This window comes from Excalfactoria chinensis, chromosome 1, assembly GCF_039878825.1.
Source record: "Excalfactoria chinensis isolate bCotChi1 chromosome 1, bCotChi1.hap2, whole genome shotgun sequence".
Lineage (NCBI taxonomy): Eukaryota > Metazoa > Chordata > Aves > Galliformes > Phasianidae > Excalfactoria > Excalfactoria chinensis.
In genome coordinates this window covers 57,152,348-57,170,989 of record NC_092825.1, presented here as the reverse complement: position 1 = coordinate 57,170,989, position 18,642 = coordinate 57,152,348, and the positions used below count along the sequence as shown (strand labels likewise).

The 18,642-nt window shown below is 40.0% G+C and overlaps 1 protein-coding gene across 1 annotated transcript in view; it reads left to right on the top strand.

Annotated features, from left to right (window-relative positions):
- The first annotated feature begins 109 nt into the window (after positions 1–109).
- Positions 110–18,642, top strand: part of KDM5A (lysine demethylase 5A) — a 48,337-nt gene continuing 29,804 nt past the window's right edge. The window contains exons 1-9 of the mRNA XM_072339516.1: positions 110–417; positions 2,341–2,418; positions 3,492–3,614; positions 5,755–5,925; positions 6,459–6,593; positions 11,054–11,159; positions 11,693–11,781; positions 15,190–15,348; positions 18,206–18,325. Coding sequence (XP_072195617.1) covers positions 253–417; positions 2,341–2,418; positions 3,492–3,614; positions 5,755–5,925; positions 6,459–6,593; positions 11,054–11,159; positions 11,693–11,781; positions 15,190–15,348; positions 18,206–18,325 — 1,146 coding nt within the window. The 5' untranslated portion in view covers positions 110–252. The remainder of the gene's footprint in view (positions 418–2,340; positions 2,419–3,491; positions 3,615–5,754; positions 5,926–6,458; positions 6,594–11,053; positions 11,160–11,692; positions 11,782–15,189; positions 15,349–18,205; positions 18,326–18,642) is intronic.

The following is an 18,642-nucleotide window of genomic DNA, read 5'->3' as shown; positions in this document are numbered from 1 at the left end:
GGACGGGGCGACGACGACACCCGGCAGGAGCCGCCCCCGCTGCCCCCGCCGCCCCGCCCCGGCTTCCCCTGCCCTGCTCTGTCCGGCCCTGCCCTGCCTCTGCCTTGCTCCGGCCGCCGGAGGATGCGCCTCGGCCGCCGGCCCTGCCCCACCGGCCGCCCCTGAGGGCCGCCCCTCTGTGCCCGTGCCTCGGTGCGCTCCCCGCCCCCCTCCCGCGCCCCGCAGCCGGCAGCGCCTTCCCCCCCCTCAGCCATGGCGGGGGGCGGCGGGTCGCGCTACGCGGCCGAGTTCGTGCCCCCGCCCGAGTGCCCCGTGTTTGAGCCCAGCTGGGAGGAGTTCAGCGATCCGCTCGGTTTCATCGGCCGCATCCGCGGCTTGGCCGAGAAAACCGGCATCTGCAAGATCCGGCCCCCCAAGGTACCGCCCGCCTGGCGCGGGGGCAGGGCGGGATACGGCCGGGGCCGGGGGAAGCCGGCGGCTCTGGGGCGCGGCGGGCGGCTGGAGCGGGCTGGGCTCTGTCCCTGGGCGGCCCCAGGGGTCGGGAGCCCCTTCCTCCGCTTCTCGAGTGTTTCCGGCCGAGTTTGCCGTACTCGCTGCGGTTGGGATCCCCCTGAGGCTGTTAGTTCCCGTGCCCCAGTTGTGGGGCACAACCGAGTGGGGTTCCGTTTGTCCCCTTCCTTAGGCTGCGTCGGGGACGCAGAGACCCTATGCCATCCTTGAACTTAAAAGTGGTTTTGAAGCGGGTGCGAAGCCTGTAGGCACGGCCAGGGCCCGGGCTTGACGCTCTTCTTGCTTTAAAAAACGGCAAACTGTGTGTCGGAAAGCTGCAGTGCGCTGTAGCTGAAAGTAGGCATTTACACTGCAAGGGGGGGCGGGGGGGGGGGGGGGGGGAGGGAGGAGGAAGGACGTGCCTTGCAAGGGGGCCATTGTTTGTAAACAGCCTTCAGACTGTTGGTGGAAGTGCGGCCACCCTGGCTGTGAGCAGGAGTGAAGTGTTCGTGTTAGCAGGTTAGAAAGTAGGAGCTGAACATCTCCAATGGCCTGGTGCAGAAAGGAGTGTTTTATGATGCCTTGTTGTGTGACCATTCAGACAAGGACATCAAGCAACGCAGGAGCTCAGAGCCTTCTTTATAATGAACTACAAACTAACCTATAAAATAGGAGAGTGGAAAATAACGAAGGAGAGAGGAAAAGAATGTGGGGAAAAAAAAGCCTAACTAAGAGTTGCCTGGCTAAGGGGACTGCCAGTTAGATTCTGTGATCCTTCCTTTCCTGATCCACAGGGTTACTGGAATATTTTTAGGTGGTTTAATGTTATGGTGAAAGCTTGATCTCCAAGGGGCTGGCTTTTCTAAAATACGCAGAATGGCTTAGATTGGGGGAGAGGCCACGAGAAACTGATCCAGATCCGATTCATTGAGAGCACCTAGAACTTTCCTAGCCACTGAAGGCTGCAGTGTTTCTCTGCGATTGTTTGACTACTGTTGTTGCAGGGCTTTGCTGGATGTGTGCATCAGGTTGGTTTGCGACCTGCAAAAAAGGGTTAAGTCGGACACCTGGTGCTAACCTTGCTAATTTGCAATCCTTTTCCATTACTAGAATCTGTAAATATTTTGCAGTTGTGCTTGAGGCCTTCAGATGCTGCAGCCGTTCAAACAACGAATGTGTTGCTTTTCTTTGTCCAACTGTAATGTTGTGTCCCTACTTTGTTGTGTTTACTGCCTGCTAAACCACCTACTGTAATTTTTAACATTTCTTAAGAGGTACTAAAAAGCTGATTTATATTTGTTTTGATGCCATAATGCGGTTTAGAGAGAGAGGAGATGAAACTGGGTGGTGTGTGTGACTGAACCAAGGACTGACTGTTCAAAAAGTCATTATTTAGAACTGCATTTCCATTGAAGTGTTGGACTATTGAAATATGAATGTAGGCAAACATGGAAGAGTTACATGCATAATATTATATGTTACTTGGTGTTTATCGCTGTTGATAGTGACAGTTTTGCAGTGTGCAGGAAATACAGAACTTTCTCTCTTTGAATAAATGCCAACAAGCAGCACAATCTCAAGTGAGAGCCCAGTATGAGAAGGGGTATACTGAAATTCATCAAGCCTTGTCTTCTTGCTTCTAACTTTGTGAGGACTCTTTTCGTCTGACGAAAATGTTGTGAGAACATTTTAGAAGCACAATAATAGCATAAAAATGGAAAATATTAGAAATCCTGCTGAAACTCATTTACTAGGAGGAGTTTGAATGACCAAGTTACGAAGGTCTTCTGTGTGTTTTTTTTTTTAGTTAAGTTCCTTGAAACACTGAAATGTCTTTTTGTCTCTCCTTAGGATTGGCAGCCTCCATTTGCCTGTGAAGTGCAAAGTTTTCGTTTCACTCCACGAATTCAGCGCCTGAATGAACTGGAGGTGAGCCTTTCCACTGTTGATACAATTTTGTGTTTACACTGAAAGCTGTAGGTCTCCTTGCTTGAGATTTACATCTTGTCAGGTTTCTGTGTGGGGAGACTTTAGAAACCTGTAGACCACATTGGTGGTTTATACTTGGCAGTGGCAGACTCCATAGAAAATAACTCTCCGTGGCTCTGAGAAAAGTCTGGTTTTATTTTATTACCCAAAGTAACCACAAGAGTCTTTCACGTTCAACTGGAAATGTCTAAAATGAATGCCAAATGCCATGTTGCATAGTGAGAGTAGCCAGTGTCTGGCCTTCAGAGCTCTGCAGGCCATGATTTATTTATTTTTCTTAAGGTATTTACTGCTGTTCTGGAGCCTCTGGTTACCTTATAGTCAGCTATCACAATAATGCCTCTTAAGCATTTCAGTGCAGCTTCTTTGTATTTTATAAGACTAGTTATGGTTGGTTAATTTTATGTTTCAAAAAATGTATGGGAGCTTTCTTGAAAACAGCGTGAGTAATATTCTGTCCTGGCTTTTCCTTTTCCCTATAGCATTTCTCAAAGCCTTGCACTGTTCATATACCAAAATGTCATACATCGTTTGACTTATAAATGGATCCCCCTATGGAAAGTGATTTAAGTACTCCAAAAAATTCTCAAGGGAAGAGCTCCTTTTGCATGGTTAAGGATATAGAAAAGCTGTTTATAACCACCCATCCCTGTCATTTCCCCCTGCAGATTTTAGTAATTGCTCTTGTATTTCTCCTTGGTATTCTGACTTAAAGTGAACATTTTGGTCTGAAAATGTGAAGTTTTTAGGTAAAAGTTTTGGCTTATGGGATTTTTAAATGCCGAGAGCAAAAGCGTATACAATTTTATGCTTATAAACATCTTCCTTTTTCTACATATTCCTATATATATATATATATGTATACATATATATGTATATTAACCTGAGAAATACCTTACATGCTGAATTGTGCTTTGAAAATATAAACACTATAAAGCTTGTCGCGTTTTTCCTCAGGTTATTGTCATAATTTTTTGGGGATGTATGCATTCATCTTCTCTTATTGCTTGCAGGCAATGACAAGAGTGAAGCTGGATTTCTTGGACCAGTTAGCAAAATTTTGGGAACTTCAAGGATCCAATTTAAAAATTCCTGTGGTGGAGAGAAAAATACTGGATCTGTATGGTCTGAGCAAGGTGAGTAAGCAAATATGGTGTGCTCGGTCAGGCAGAGACCTCATTTTTCATTCAAGCTTGAGAAGCTGAGCAACAGGGAGGGCTTGTTTTACTGCATCAGTCTCATTAATATGGAAATTAAATGAAAATGGGGGGGAAAAAAAAAATCAGAGCGGAAAAAACCTTACAAATTGCAAGGTTATGTTAGACGTGTCTGTCACAGTTACTTCAATTGGCTTTAGTTGAGTCATATCCAGCACATATCAGTTGCTTGAACGTCCTGATGTTAGCTGTTTGAATTCAAGTTGTCCTCTTTTATGCATGGCGGAGCTGCAGGAGTTGAGATGTTCTCTGAGAAGGTAGTGGCATACTTGCATGCGTTTCAGCTCTTCACCTAGTAATTCTGTAATAGATTGCAGTAACTGCTCCCTCCTGTCTCCCTTCAGAGGTTTTCCATGTGACATAAACATGCATCTTTGGGAGTTTATACTGTCACATTCTGGAGTAATTATTTTAATCTGTTTTCAGTACAGGCTGTGCTCAGGGCTAGCTAAAATTTAATGCTGCTATAGTAATCTCTGATGCATAGTTTTTTCAAATTTTCATGCACGTAACTGCTGGGGTTTGCCACTGGCAAAATGCACATAGTTATAAACTTGTCCCCTAAAGAAGGGCTCTTAATATAAATAGGTAGATTTGTTTGGCAAGGTGACAAAGTTGAGGTATGGTAGTACTAATGTTTTTGTGTTAAAGCATTTGTTTCCATTCTCTTATCAAGGCTTCATTCACTTAAATCTTAACATTTTTACTTACCTTCTCTTAAAGATGAAATGTATTCATAATTCTTTCAACTGTCTGAAATTCCTGCTAGCACACAAACAAAAGTTGACAACGTCTTCCAGTATTTGTGTTTTATTCTTGTATGTACTGTGCTTTGCTGGGCTACTCTAAACCATCATACTGGTTCTGGAAATGTGTAGGTCACTGTTGTGAGCTAGAACGTTTTGGTATGCTCCAGATATGGAAATATGGGCTGATTTTGTTAACTTATTTGCTTCTCCAGATGCAGTTCATATAAAGGTAACTTCAGCAATCATATCTTCACAGGCATGTAAAAAATAAATTGAAGTGTAAGAATGTCTTTGTTCAAACAGATTTTGTTCTTGCTGTAAATATGGGAAAAATACTGATCAAGAATATCGTGTTATGAGTGCAGCTCTCTCTAACTATGAGAAGAAACAGAATTTACTAATATATTTGTCACTGTCACAATTAGACTTTTGAGCTTGCTGCACCCTGAGGAATAGACCGTAAGTTCCGCTCCAGTAACAGTTGTTTTTTTGCTTCGAGGTTTTCAACCGCCTATGAAATGTTAAACGTGAAATTTGATCATTGCATGTAAAGACATGAAATGCAAAACCGTACTGTAGTAGAAATGGTATTAGTCGTATAATGATGTGAATTAAATCACAATCCGTTTGGGTTTTAAACTACTTTGTAATGAAACCACATGAAGGGAGTGGAGGCAGTGGAAATGTGTCCAGTGTTTTAGATGAGGCAGATAGTCGTTTTTCTTTCTATTTTGTCGCATGTAACAGTGACAGTTCCTGTATGTGAATTGCTAGGTTCAAAACAACTGTATTTGGGTGTAAAAAGTGAATGAGTTAAATGGAAGGTTAATTCAGTTTCCTCTCTTTGAATAGTCTCTCTGCTGTTTGGGGTTCTCTGAGAGTTTTTGCAACTCCGAGTCCAACACTCCCTTCTATGTGGGGTCTGTTAGAATTGGCTTTGCTGCTGGCCAGACTTGTGGTTTGCATCAGAGTGCAAGTCTGGTGAGAGTTAACTTTTCCGTTTGTTCTGATCGTTGGTTTGTATTCTTTCCAGCTTGTCAGAAAATCTTAACTGTTGAGTTCCTCCTGTCTAGAACGGTACTCAGTTTGTGTTTACTAGGGAAGTTGTAATAATAAATATAATAAGGAGTGAGGTTAGGTATTTAATTATAGTACTAGTCCTTCAGGAAACAAAAAGCAAACTCGGGTTTCTGCCATTCTTTAATAGAATCTTTTAGCGTCTGATTGCTGAAGTTAATTTATGGTTTATATGAGGTGGTGAGAGCAGCAGTTCAAAGACCTTAACTTTTTTTTGTGTCTTTGCATTTCAGATTGTTGCTGGCAAAGGAGGTTTTGAGGTAGTCACTAAAGAGAAGAAATGGTCTAAAGTGGCAAGTCGGCTTGGCTACCTCCCGGGAAAAGGCACAGGATCATTACTGAAGTCTCATTATGAACGAATCTTATATCCCTATGAGCTTTTCCAATCTGGGGTCAGCCTAATGGTGAGACACTTCTCCTTCAGGATTTGAGGATAGGGTCCAAACTGTGTGTCTCTGCTTGTTGCTGCATGCAAAAGTAGAACTTAGGTTCTGTGCCTTTAGAAACTGCAACTGTGTAGACGAATGTATACCTACCCTAATACTTCCTGTGGCAGGACAGTAGCAGAAGTTATAATGTGACCTTGTGTCATATTTTTTTCTCAGCAGTTTCTTTATAAGACCAAGATCAGCCCTATCAAGGAAAACACCATGAGGCAAGGACACCTTTCACTAGGTCAGGTTGCCCAGAGCTCTATCCAGCACTTCCAGAGATGAGGCGTCCACAGCTTCTCAAGGCAGCCTGTTTTAGCACTTCACCACCCTTGTTGTGAAGAAAATTTTCCTGCTATTTAATTTAAATGTCCAAATGGCATATGTACAGCGCTGTGTGACTTCAGTCATTGGCTTATTTCTTAGTAAAGAGGCTGGTTTACAGACCACAGAATGATCAGCACTACCTGATTGATTGACTGCTGTTCTGTGCTCTGACCTTCTAGGGCATCCAGAAGCCTAACTTGAACCTTAAGGAAAAAGTGGAGGCTGAGGACCTCAGTTCAGATGCCCAGACTTCACCAAAGCAAGGTTCGAGAATGAATGTCGTGCTGAAGAGAACCAGACGTGTCAAGTCCCAGGTACCTTTATTTCTTGGTTATTGCAGAGAACCCTTATCCCTTGTACCAGCAAAGCAATACTGGGAGTGTGGCCGCCTTTGTTTGTGGAAGCCTGCTCAAAAGCACCATGAGAAAGAAATCTTTACTTCAATAAAATCCAGAGAAAGGTGTCTCACTGAGACTATGCTTGTGGTAGATGTTCAGTTAAAAACTTCTAAAACCTGTTTTTTGTTTGTTTATATTTAGCCATTGTACTTTGGTAGAGACTGTGAAAACTAAACAGTTCAGCTCTACTGGCTCCCTGCTGGCCATTTGATGGAGCATGAGTGAAAGGTGGATTTACCTTTAGAACAAATTCTTACTGTTTCATATCATTCTATACTTGCTTTAAACATCGTGAAGCTTTGTCAGATGTGGTTGAAATTCTGTTGTTTTTTTTCCTCAATACATTTTGCTTGTTAACTGGGTTTATAAAGGACACTTAATCTCATCTTTGTCTCTTATGCCATGACTGATTCAGACTAAATTGTCCCTTTTAATCTATTCTCTTTACTAACAGAAGCTGACTTGGCATTATTTATTGCAGCCACATAGCAATGCATCAATCACACAAGCAGTCCCTGGCTTTCCAATTCTGTTATTAGTGAGGTGTCCAAAAAATGCCCTAAGGATGCTGCAATTCCTGCAGCAGTCATTCACCGTATGGAATTCTGCATTGAACTAATCTCGAGTTAAAACTAATATGTCAGTGTGACCTCTTTCCTCCTGCATGGTGTAGAAGTGTCACTGTGTTATTAAGATCCTGTAGGATTTTTTTTCTGGTGCTTCTTTCTTTAGAGTAATTCTTATATCTCGTTGGAAGAGTCACTTCTGTGGTACTTTTTACACAACATGGCTCCTTAATTTCAGCTAAAGGTGCTGCAGTTTTGAAAAGAGAGAGGTGATTTTACTTGAATGGTCTGTCAAAAGTCAATGTGTATGTATGTAAATGCCTTCTAGAAGACCCATACTCACATTATCTTTTAAGTAATTTAGTTATTAAAATAGCTGAACTTAATTCTTCAGTAAAGGAAGAACTCAGCCTACTCACGTAGCCGGAGAGGTATTTCTAGGCTGTGTTGGAAGCTATGTATAAATCTGGAACTGTGTTTAGAAATAGAAATTTGTCCTCATGATCCCCAAACTGCAGAAGTATAAGATCTTGAGAATGCTAAGAAATTGTCCTAGATTTCAATACCTTGTTATTATAGATAGGACTCTGCTTATTGTTTGAAGTACACATCTGGAATTGTACCAGAAAATTAGGTGTTCTGGAGAACGCAGGTAATAAGCAAATAATGTAAGAAGAAAAATAAACCCAACCTGCTAAATAAATGTCATTCTGCTCTAGCTGCTGTATCTCAGTGATTGTATTGTTTGCCGAGTTGTCCTTTGCCTGGTTAGTAGGCATTGCTAATTACACTGAACGCTGCATCTCAGGAGATTGTTTTCCAGAGTTAAATGTATTCTTCCAAAATGATCTGCATCTTATCTCTGCGTGCGACTTACCTGAGAATGGGAGATAAATGAGAAATGATGAAGGTGGTAACTGGAGGTTACTGAAGTAAACCAGGATCCTCAGAAGAGGCCGACAGATTTTAGAAAAGCAAATGTTTTAATTTTTAAAGTTTAAAACAAAAAATAAAAAATGAAGGAAAATAGGGGATGAGAATTCTCCTCTGTGAAGTAAGGACTTTTTTCCAAGAAGGAGAATAGTTCGGTTACAAAAAAATTCTCCTTAAAAAAAAACAACCGTCAAGATTTATTTCCTATTCCTTTTTTCTGAAGAAAGCTATCAAATAAAAAACAATAGAGAAGGGTAACTGAAATACTGGTGGGCGAGAACAACAAAAATCAGAATGAATTTAGGTCACAAAAAGAGATCATCTTTAAAGTTCGGTTAAAATCTTTGTTAGAAAAAAAGTGAATGTCTTTGCAAATTGTCTTTTAGGATGTATTTTAACTGACAAGGAAATTTATCTAATGAGGTTACATCCTAACAGTGAAAACAGTTGTGGGTAATGTCTGCTTTCAATATTCTGTTACAAACATGGGTGGTTTAGAACAGCAATTGACAAAATAAAATTCCATTTTTTAATTTGAAAAAATAAGACTAGCGATAGTTCTGTGAAATGATAGGACTCTGGGAGATGCTGATATGCCCAATGTGCACAAATACTTGAACTCTTGATTATAACTGTTCTCGTCATATTATATCATAAGATCATAGACTGGCTTAAGTTAGAAGGGACCTTAAAGCCCACCCAGCCCCAAATCCCTGCTGTGGACAGGGCTGCCACTGAACAGCTCAGCTGCCCAGGGCCCCATCCAGCCTGGCATGAGAGCCTGCAGGGATGTGAGCTTCTTATCATTGATTTTCCCTTACACAAGGAAAGCCCTTGAGTTGTACTTTCTGTTGAAGAGGTTAAAAAACAAAGGTCTTCCTATGTCTTTCATGAAGAAGAATAGAATTTCAGTTTAATCAAGTTTGGTTTTGCTTTTTTCTGTTACATAAGCAACAAAACAAAAGTAAGAATGTGGTGTTTTGTCCTATTAGCTGTGGAAAGAATGGCAAGGAATGCTTTCAGTGTTTTTGAGTTTAGTGTTTATGTGCTGTTTTGGAGCATACCCCAGAGAATCTCATTGAGGTTTCTGAGTGATTTTCTTTCACATCTTAAACAATCAGATAGCCTTGCACTATTTGTAAGTTTTATACAGAAAGCTGATTTTTTTAGAAATACATTTCTATTTCAGTATAGAACCTGGTTGGTTTGTTTTTTTGCCTGAGCGTGAATACGTTATATCCATTTTGTTTTAGTTGAATCCAAATAAATATGAGCAATGGAGTTATGAAAACGTATTTAGGGAATGCATTCTTAAACAAAACTCTAAAATCAAAGGGAGGTTGTTGCATGTTATTTAGTTTAGTAAATATGGTAGTCAAAGTATTTTTCAAGTGTTATTGAGAAAATTGTTTTAAATCACAATAGCAGGAGGGAAACTGTGGAGATCATTAATGAATGTTACTGAGGTAATGGAAAATTACCCCGTGGAAGCGTAATGTGGGTTGATTCTGTCAACTTGTTAGTTGAGAAAATGGAAAAACTTTTAATGAGTTTCAAATGGAAATGGAATGACTCTGAAGTCTCCAGGTTGTGAGCTTTCCTGTTCAGTAAAAATATGGTGGTGATCCTCGTGGCTCGTTAGCCTGAAGCGAAGAGCTCAGGAGGAAAAAAAGATCACCAGTTGGGATGCAGTTTTAGACTGAACTTATACAATTGGTGTCATGTCTAAATTGAAAGTAATCATATCACAGAATTCATAAACATTAGAAATTAGAGTATCAACACAAATGGCTTTGCAAAGATGCAGTTTAGCATACTGTACGCAACTCAGTGAGAGCAGGGACTCTTCACATCACTAAGAAATTCATGACTAGTAATAACTAGGAGATATTAGGTCTTTTACGGTGTTCTTCTGGCAAGAAGAAAAACAACTGATTTAGGTCGAATAAATGGAAATAATCAGCTTTTAGCTTGATTAGAAGTGCCTTTGAATATCTGTTTTTTAAACATTTCTAAGGATTTTTATTTTATTATTTATTTATTTATTTATTTATTTTGGTGGTTTTTTTTTCCCTCACTGAATAGAAAGTGTGACTGTATGTTTTCCTGAGAGAACTGATATCATACCTTATGTATCGGGGCATAATTCTGTGGATAACAGGTGAAATATCCTCAATAATCATGTGAAGGTAACCACTTCAGAATTAGATAACTGCCTTCTAAATTGCTGTACTTGCTGAGATCTCTTAAAATCAGTGAGGAAGACTGAATGGTGGGAATATAATGACTTTGTGTACCAGTGTTAGAAAGGATTTTCAGTGTGTAAAGAGGCAACATAAGGTATAAAAGATGGTTGCATTGAAGCTATGACAGACCAAACCTGGTTGTTTTTTTTTGCTGTTAGGTTAGCAGCTATGATGTGGGGAAATGAGATAGGTCAGTAATGGGAAATGGGAAGAAGTTTGCTGAAATAAAATGCTTTGGCAAACAACTGAACACTGCAGGACTCTCTGAAGGGATGGAGCTCGACTCCATCTCCTCTGAGACCTCATTTAAGGGCTGACTCCCACTGAGGCAGCATCTCTTGGAGATTGCCCTTCAGTGAGGACTGCCCCAGCTTCTTTGGCTAAGGCACCACCACTGGTGAGTTTCCCTTTGCTTATTACTTCTGTACATTTGTTACCATCTTTGCTACCATCTGTATATTAACAACCAATATTCTCTAGGAAATTATAATCATGTTTTTTTCCCCCCCGTTTCCTTTCTTTTGATGAGCTGACATTGGGTATTATGGGAGAGTGAAATGCAAATAAATGATGATGAGAGTTGGAGAAGTATTGTTAGTTTGTGCTGATCTGGTCTTCTTTTTATTCTTAGGTGGAGGCAGGAGAAATGAGTAGAAATACCGAACTAAAGAAGCTACAGATCTTTGGAGCTGGACCCAAGATGATGGGTCTGTCGTTGGGAGCAAAGGATAAAGAGGGTAATGAAATTGTGGGTGCATTGCTTTGTAAAGTAACAAGGCTGTTAAATCTTTCTGCACATCTCTAGAGCCAACGTTAAGAAGTAGGTAAAGTGTTATAACTGGAAATAGAAAGTAAATATTTTAGATTTTAATTCCTGAGAGATTTTCAGGGTGCTTCATATAATTTGGCATAGTTTCAATTTTTTATGTACTATATTGTAACCATAACAATTAAGCAGTTGTTGCACGAATTGTGTGGCTGAAGGAAAAGCAGGACTTTTTTTTGACAATTCTGAAGCTGATCCTACTAACTAGTGAGCTAATTCACTCTGTTCTGTGAGGCAGTTGGGATGACCTGTGAGAATATGCAACATATACTTTCCTAATTCCTGTTTGTTTTAAAATGATTGGGTACAGCAAGACATTTTACCTTTTCCTGAGTGGTCAGGTAGTTTCAGGTGTTAAAAGACAGCTTACCAAACTGGACCTCTTTGTTGTTTTTGCTAGTTGCATCTTATCTTCATGTGTTATTAACTTTATTTTCCTTAAAGATGAGGTGACACGAAGACGCAAGGGAAACAGATCAGAAGCATTTGGAATGCAGATGAGGCAGCGCAAGGGAACTCTTTCTGTCAACTTCGTAAGTTTGTTTATCTTGTTATTGTATCCCAAAAGAAGTTCATCGATTTACTGAGGTGTGTTTTTGTTTCCCCCAAAACAAAGAAGAATGAATAGTATTTTATAAAATAATGCATAGTTTTTAATTCAGGCAGGCAGGGTGTTACAGTGTGAAGGTAACTGATTATAGATTTGAAGACTTGCTTTGCCATGCACTTCTTGCATGCCTTCAATGACTTGCTTTCTATTTGAGCTTCTCTTTGTGGCGCAATACTACTACATCTCTTTTTTTAAATGTATGTGAGATGCTCCAGTACTTCAGCATTTTGATTATAGAAGTATCAGCTTTCATCTTCATCCTCATTGTTTGGAGTTTAAACTATTCTTTGTATCATAAAATTGAATTGGAAGGAACCCTTAAAGATCATCTGATCCTGCAGTGAACAGGGTCATCCACAGGTAGATCAGGTTGCTCAAAGCCCTGTCCAGCCTGACCTTGGGTGTCTCCAGGGATAAGACACCTACCACATTTCTGGGCATACATCCCAGTGTCTCATTTTGACATTCTTCCTTACATCCAAGCTAAACTTTCCTCTTTTAGTTTGAAACCTTGTTCTGTCACCGCAGACCCTGCTGAAGAGTCTGTCCTCTTCCTTCTTACAGCCTCCCTTTGTATACTGAAAGGCCACTATCAGGTCTCCCCAAAGTCTCCTTTTCTCCAGGATGAACAGTCCCAGCTCTCAGCCTGTCCTTGTAGGTGAGGTGTTTCACAATGGGATCATTTCTGTGGCCGTCCTCTGTATGCATTCCAACAGGCCCACATCTCTCCTGTACTGACATCTCCACATCTGGATGCAGTACTCCAAGTGAGGTCTCACCAGTGCAGAGCAGGGGTTCAATCACACCTCCCTTGCCCTGCTGGCCAAACATCTTTTGATGCAGCTCAGGATACAGTTGGTTTTCTGGGCTGTGAGGGCACACTGCTGGATCATGCCCAGTTTGCCATCCAGCAGTACCCCCAGGTTCTTTTTTGCAGGGCTGTGCATCCATACATCCCCCAGCTTGCAGTGATAGTAGAGGCTGCCATAACCCAGGTGCGGGCCTTGCAGTTGGATTTGTTGAACCTTATGAGGTTTACCTGGGCACGTGTAAGTCCATGCAAAAGCAAATGAAGAGCAACTCTTAGGGGAGAAGCGAAAAGTTTAGCATTCTGGTGTTTGACCATGGAGAAGCGGTGTATTATTGTTCTTTCTTTTTCATGACCTGTGACTTTTCACTTCTGAAATGTCATAATTTGGCCTTTTATATAACAGTGAGAGAAGATGCATGCTTCTGATGTTTCAAGCAATAGGCTCTTAACTACAAATTCAGCTTTAACTTTTTTCTTAGCCTGAGAACACCCAGAAAAATTAACTTTAAATTAAACCACAGAAGGTCAAGGCAATCAAAAATCTCCAGTAATTACATGAAAATGCCTACTGGAGAAAGAAGTCGGAGAACTTGGACAGTTTAAACAAACAATCAAACCAGATCGTTGTGCTATTGTAGCTAAGTTAGAATTTGTAACTTGAATTTCTTTTTGTGTTACTACCAAGCATACAGTATTCTTTGGCTGTTTGAGTGTCCTGACCATTTTGTTAAGAACGTTTTCATGGGAAAATATATGGACTGGTCTCTGTTACTGTACATAAAAGGTGATACACTACCCTTATGTAACTTCTACCTGGAAAATACTGTGCTGCAGTATTGTTTATAATTTCTTCTGATTCATGTATGTTTTTTTGTGAGGTGCTGTGAAACAATGTGCACCTTTTTATCACCTCCCCCCAAATATGTATCGTCATGGTTCTACCATGTTTTAATTATGTGGGTAGGAGGTTTATTTGTGGTTACGATGTAATCACAGATCTACATTTAGTGAGTGTATTTGTGGTGCAGTCTTTCTATTGAACAAGTCATCTCTTGGTCTGACGAATATTCATATGGAGAGAAGAAGGTATTATCAGCAGTAGATAACTACTAGATAACTAATGAATATCACAGAATAGCCTTGCGTTGTAATTGCTACTTTAATACTTTTTAGTTTTCAGAAGAGAGGCTGGAGATGTTTGTTAAAGCAACCTTTCTCATTCCTCAATACTTGCAAAAAAAGTAACTAGCTTGGTGAATAGTTTTAGATCTGCCCTACTTGTTATGTCTTGCCTTAAAAAGAAAAAAGAAAGAAAGAAGAAATAGCTGGGTTTGGTAATATAACTGCAACATTTAACAACATTATTTCTTAAGATAGTTACTGAGCAATCTTCCCCTTGAGAAGTATGCTGTTGCATAGCGAGGAAGTTGTGTAGGTTAACTAGGCTGCTGTAACTAAGATGGGGTTGATTTCAAGTATTTAAGCTAATTGTATGCATACTCATTTATTTATTGTGACAATCGAATAGCGAAAACCCCACCCAAACAAAAAAACAACCCAAATCAAACCCACCATTTCTGGTGGGTTTTTAGCTCTGTGAGGGAAATGTGCAGAATTGTTGCTGCTCAATGACTGAAGGCAGTAGTAGCAGAATTTAGATCATATGTTACATAGAAGACATTTTTTTTAGTTGTGATAAAGTAATGCACATTTTTTTTCCTTTAGATTACATTTGATTACATTATAGATCTTCAGTGCTGTATTAAATACTAAGTGTTTATGTTACAAGTTCTTTGGATGGTACAAGATGCGGTAGCAAACAAAATTAGAAACCTGATAATGTCTATGAGATACATTTCCCAGTCAGTGTTGTTCCTGGTGAGAGGTGATCGCAGATCTCTGCAAGTTTAATACTTTTCTCCTGTCACCTGGAATTCGTGTCCTTTATTTTGGAGAATATGAGTAAGGATTTGGTACATTTATGTACAATTTCTTCCTCTTCCGCTTGGAATTTGATTGAAATATGTAGACTTGTCATTTTTCTTGTCATTCTTCCTTGTCCATCATAAGCATAATCACTGTACTGTTGCAAGTGATATCACGTATGTTTCTGAAACATTTCTTGAAGATATTCTTCAGTTGCATACTACCCGTAGAGACTTTGAGTTGTTTTCAGATATCGAGGCTCATGGAGAGAGCATGAAATCCTAAGAAGTTTATTCTCCTCTATTGCCTTAGGATAATGTGAATGAGATGCTCCTTTGAGTTGGAGTCTGGATAATTATTACCCAACTGAAAGGAATAGTTGTTTCCAGCAGTAATTTCCAGTTACTTCCCTGCCTCAGTTGAAGCACAATTGATTGTTAGCATTGCTTCTCAACAATCAGAGGAGATTGCGTTCATGTTTATATTGAGTTTTAAGATTACATCCTTTCTTTGTTATTTAAAGGAAGGCAGGTTCCGGATGGGGAAACTTGTTAGAACTTATAACAACGTATATTGTTTTTTTTTTCTCCACAGGTTGATTTGTATGTTTGCTTATTCTGTGGCAGAGGAAATAATGAAGACAAACTGCTGCTGTGTGATGGATGTGATGACAGCTATCACACTTTCTGCTTGATTCCTCCTTTACCTGATGTACCTAAAGGTGACTGGAGGTGTCCAAAGTGTGTTGCAGAGGTACAGTTGAAGAAATACTCAATTTTTTTGTATGTGTAGCTGTGCTCCAGAAAAGAGCAGAAGAGCTGTAGTTCAGCTCTCATTGCTGTTCCGTCTGACTAGGAGATGTAGTATTGTTTGGGATTTTGTCAAGATTTGGGCTGTGAATCTCCAGCTGTTGTCAGCTGATGAGCTGTAGGAAAAATATTTCCCCTGGAGCTTGGGCATAACCTTTGTTTAAGACATAGCCATGTAAAAGTTAAAACTCAGACATTTATGTGGCCTTTAACTTGAGCTGAAATTCAATCTGATGAGTGAGTAACAGGAAAATAGGTGAGAATTAAGGTGGCGATAAGTGTTTAAACATAACAGTGAGGCACTTTCTGACCAACAAAGTAATTGAACCACATAATTTGGGCACAACAGGGAGCTCTCTTTATTGAGAAGTCATTATGACATTGTTCAGAATAGCTTTTTACAGATAGTGAGAGAACTAATTTGAAGAGTAGCTATATTAGTTTTGTTTTAGACTGAGAAAGGAGCTGGAAAGACTTAGAAATGAAAACCAGTTTGAATTTAATTGCTTAAAAAATTGGAGTGATTGTGTTCAATGAGAACTGATCAACAGCATAAAGCTAGAAAACATAATTTGACTGGCTTGATATTTGTCTCAAGAAAAATTTGCAAGCTCAGGAAATGTGGAAATTTAGAATTCAGATTGATAAAGCTTGCCATTTCTAAATTTATAACTTTGTAACTGGCTTTAAGTCTTTAAAGAGAAGTTTTTTAGTCTTAATTTTGAGAGAAGGGTCAGTAATATGCGCACTTCTATACTCATTTCCCCCACACCATCCACCACAAGCTTCTCAGCTGTGGCCTTCTGGTATCTTCTTTATGATAGCATGAATAGTTGTTCTGCCACATAATGAGGTGGCTCTTTGCTCTCTAACTGATCCTTAAGAGAGATTAGGTTGTCTGATGAACTCAGGCTAAAGCTGTTTTGAGGTGGAAATCTCTAGTTACAGGCAAGGGAGGCTGACTTACCCTTTGGGCTGCTGCTCATGTAATGGATTAAGCTTCTTGTTATGCTTTCTATTAATAGAGAACAATAAGGGAGCGTTAGCAATGTAGAGCAATGTGATGTAAAGGTAATGTAGAGAATATAGTAAATATTATGTCTACTGTACTTGGTTTAAGAATGTGCAAAACCACAGGAAGCTTCAGTAGTGGTTGTACAATTCCTGAGTTGTCTTAGCTTTGCTTAGTAGTAGTACTACTTGTAATAGAAACAGAAATGTTCTAAAGGGAAAATCACATACAGGGAAAAAATAAGCGGTTAGATGGCCAAATCAATTGTTGCAAGTTTGTGGTCCAGAAAGTACTAGAAAAATACTGTGTATAGTGGAAATGCTAAGTCATGGCTTGAACCAGTGATTGAGCTCCTGGTGGGAAGGCAGGGCTAACCCGGGGGAGCTCAGGTACATGCAGCGCACCTGAGTGACTGGAATAGTGGAGCCAGGATACACCCCTTCCCAGACCTCATTTGGGTTGGCAGTGGAGGAGTGGATATCTCTCTGGAGATCCCTGCCTACCTGAGGACCTTACAGTCCTTCTGAAGGCAAGCAGATTCCTTCCCTAATTTCTGTGCCTGTTGCTGTTATGTCTAGTTGGATCATCCCTTGCTGTGGCCAAGGATTTTGTTGTTCTTTTGACATTGTTGCACTTTCCATTATGTTACTCCATGAATGCACTGGAAGAGAGATAGGGGAAAAGTGTGTGTGTATATACATATATATATATAGATCTGTCTCCCTCTCTCTCTCTTTATATACACACACATGATAGAGATGTTTGAAATGATTAGTAGTACTTGTTGTCTCAGTTTTTTACTTCAGAGGATAAGCGTGCACTGTTGGTTGCTGTAATGTTAACACCAGAGTGCCAAAACAGAAGCTAGGAAGGACAGTATAAGGACTCTTTATTTGCATTGAGGCCAGCATTGTCTTGACAGTGTTTATAAATGTTAAACATTTTCTCTTGCCAGCCGCGTTTAAGAGCAGCTTTGATAAATGTTGGTCATAGTCTAAAGATATTTTCCCTTGAAGAGAAAGGAATTACTGATCTCTTGCACTCATCTTCAGACCTTTTTCATTATGACATTAAACAGCTGACTGTTTTTTGGCATGTTTGTGCTCAAATATGTCTTGTAGATGTTAAAAATTGGGTCAGCCCCTTTGTCAGCAGGGACTGAAAAAGACATAGAAACAAGTGGGGACAGTAGCAGGAATGTGAGCTGGTCTTCAATTCTTGGGATGATTGTAGGTAGAACAATGGAAGACTTGAAGGTTTTGTCAGAGGGACTGTGTGCTGTTAGCTATCACTAGTCAGCTACTTCGGTATAAGTGCTGCATTGTTTTAATTTCCTTTCCTCTTTCCTCCTATGCACTTGCGCAAAATCATTTGATGATATGTCCTGTTGATAAGACTGAAACGCTAACAGGATTTGGTCCAGTGCATTTATTCTGCAGGTATTTGAATCCAGTGTGTTTAAGAAATGCCTTTAAGGCTAAGATTTTCTTTGTCTCACTCTGCTGCTGATGAGAGTAGATGGTGAAACTTAGTTTGTACAGGAAGCAGAGGTGTGTAGTATTGGGGTTTGCTGCATTAGATTAACTTCCATACAATTAATTCTGTTCTGTTTCCATTATGGTAGGACTTCCTCAGCTGAGAAAAGCACTCAAAACTGGTAGCTTATTGTGTTTGGTAAGGACTCAGATGGTCAACTGTTTTATTTCCTCTTCTTCAATTTTGCCAGAAGTATAACTGTGTGTCATAATCTGCTGTAGGGAACAATATTTCTTTATGTTCTATCTTTTAGGAATGCAACAAACCCCGGGAGGCCTTTGGATTTGAACAAGCTGTCAGGGAATATACTCTCCAGAGCTTTGGTGAAATGGCTGATAACTTCAAGTCTGATTATTTCAACATGCCAGTCCATGTGAGTTCGCCTTTTGCTGTCGTTCCTTATAGGGGAAAAAGAAAGAGGTTTCAGCTGATCCTGGGTCTTTGCTGAGGCATTTTAGGTTTTTATGAAGAGGCACAATAAACTTCAAACATGTAAACAAATGGTATAACTTTCTGGCATCTGGTCTTGCTTCAACTTCATTTCACTCTTCTTCGTTGATCAAAAGAGAGCTTTATTGCTTGTGTGAAGAGATGGAGTTGAGAGAGTGCGTCTTTGGAATTTCAGGATATACTGGAGATTAGTAACAGTATATAGTTTCAATGATAGTGTTCAGGTTGGATCTTATCTGT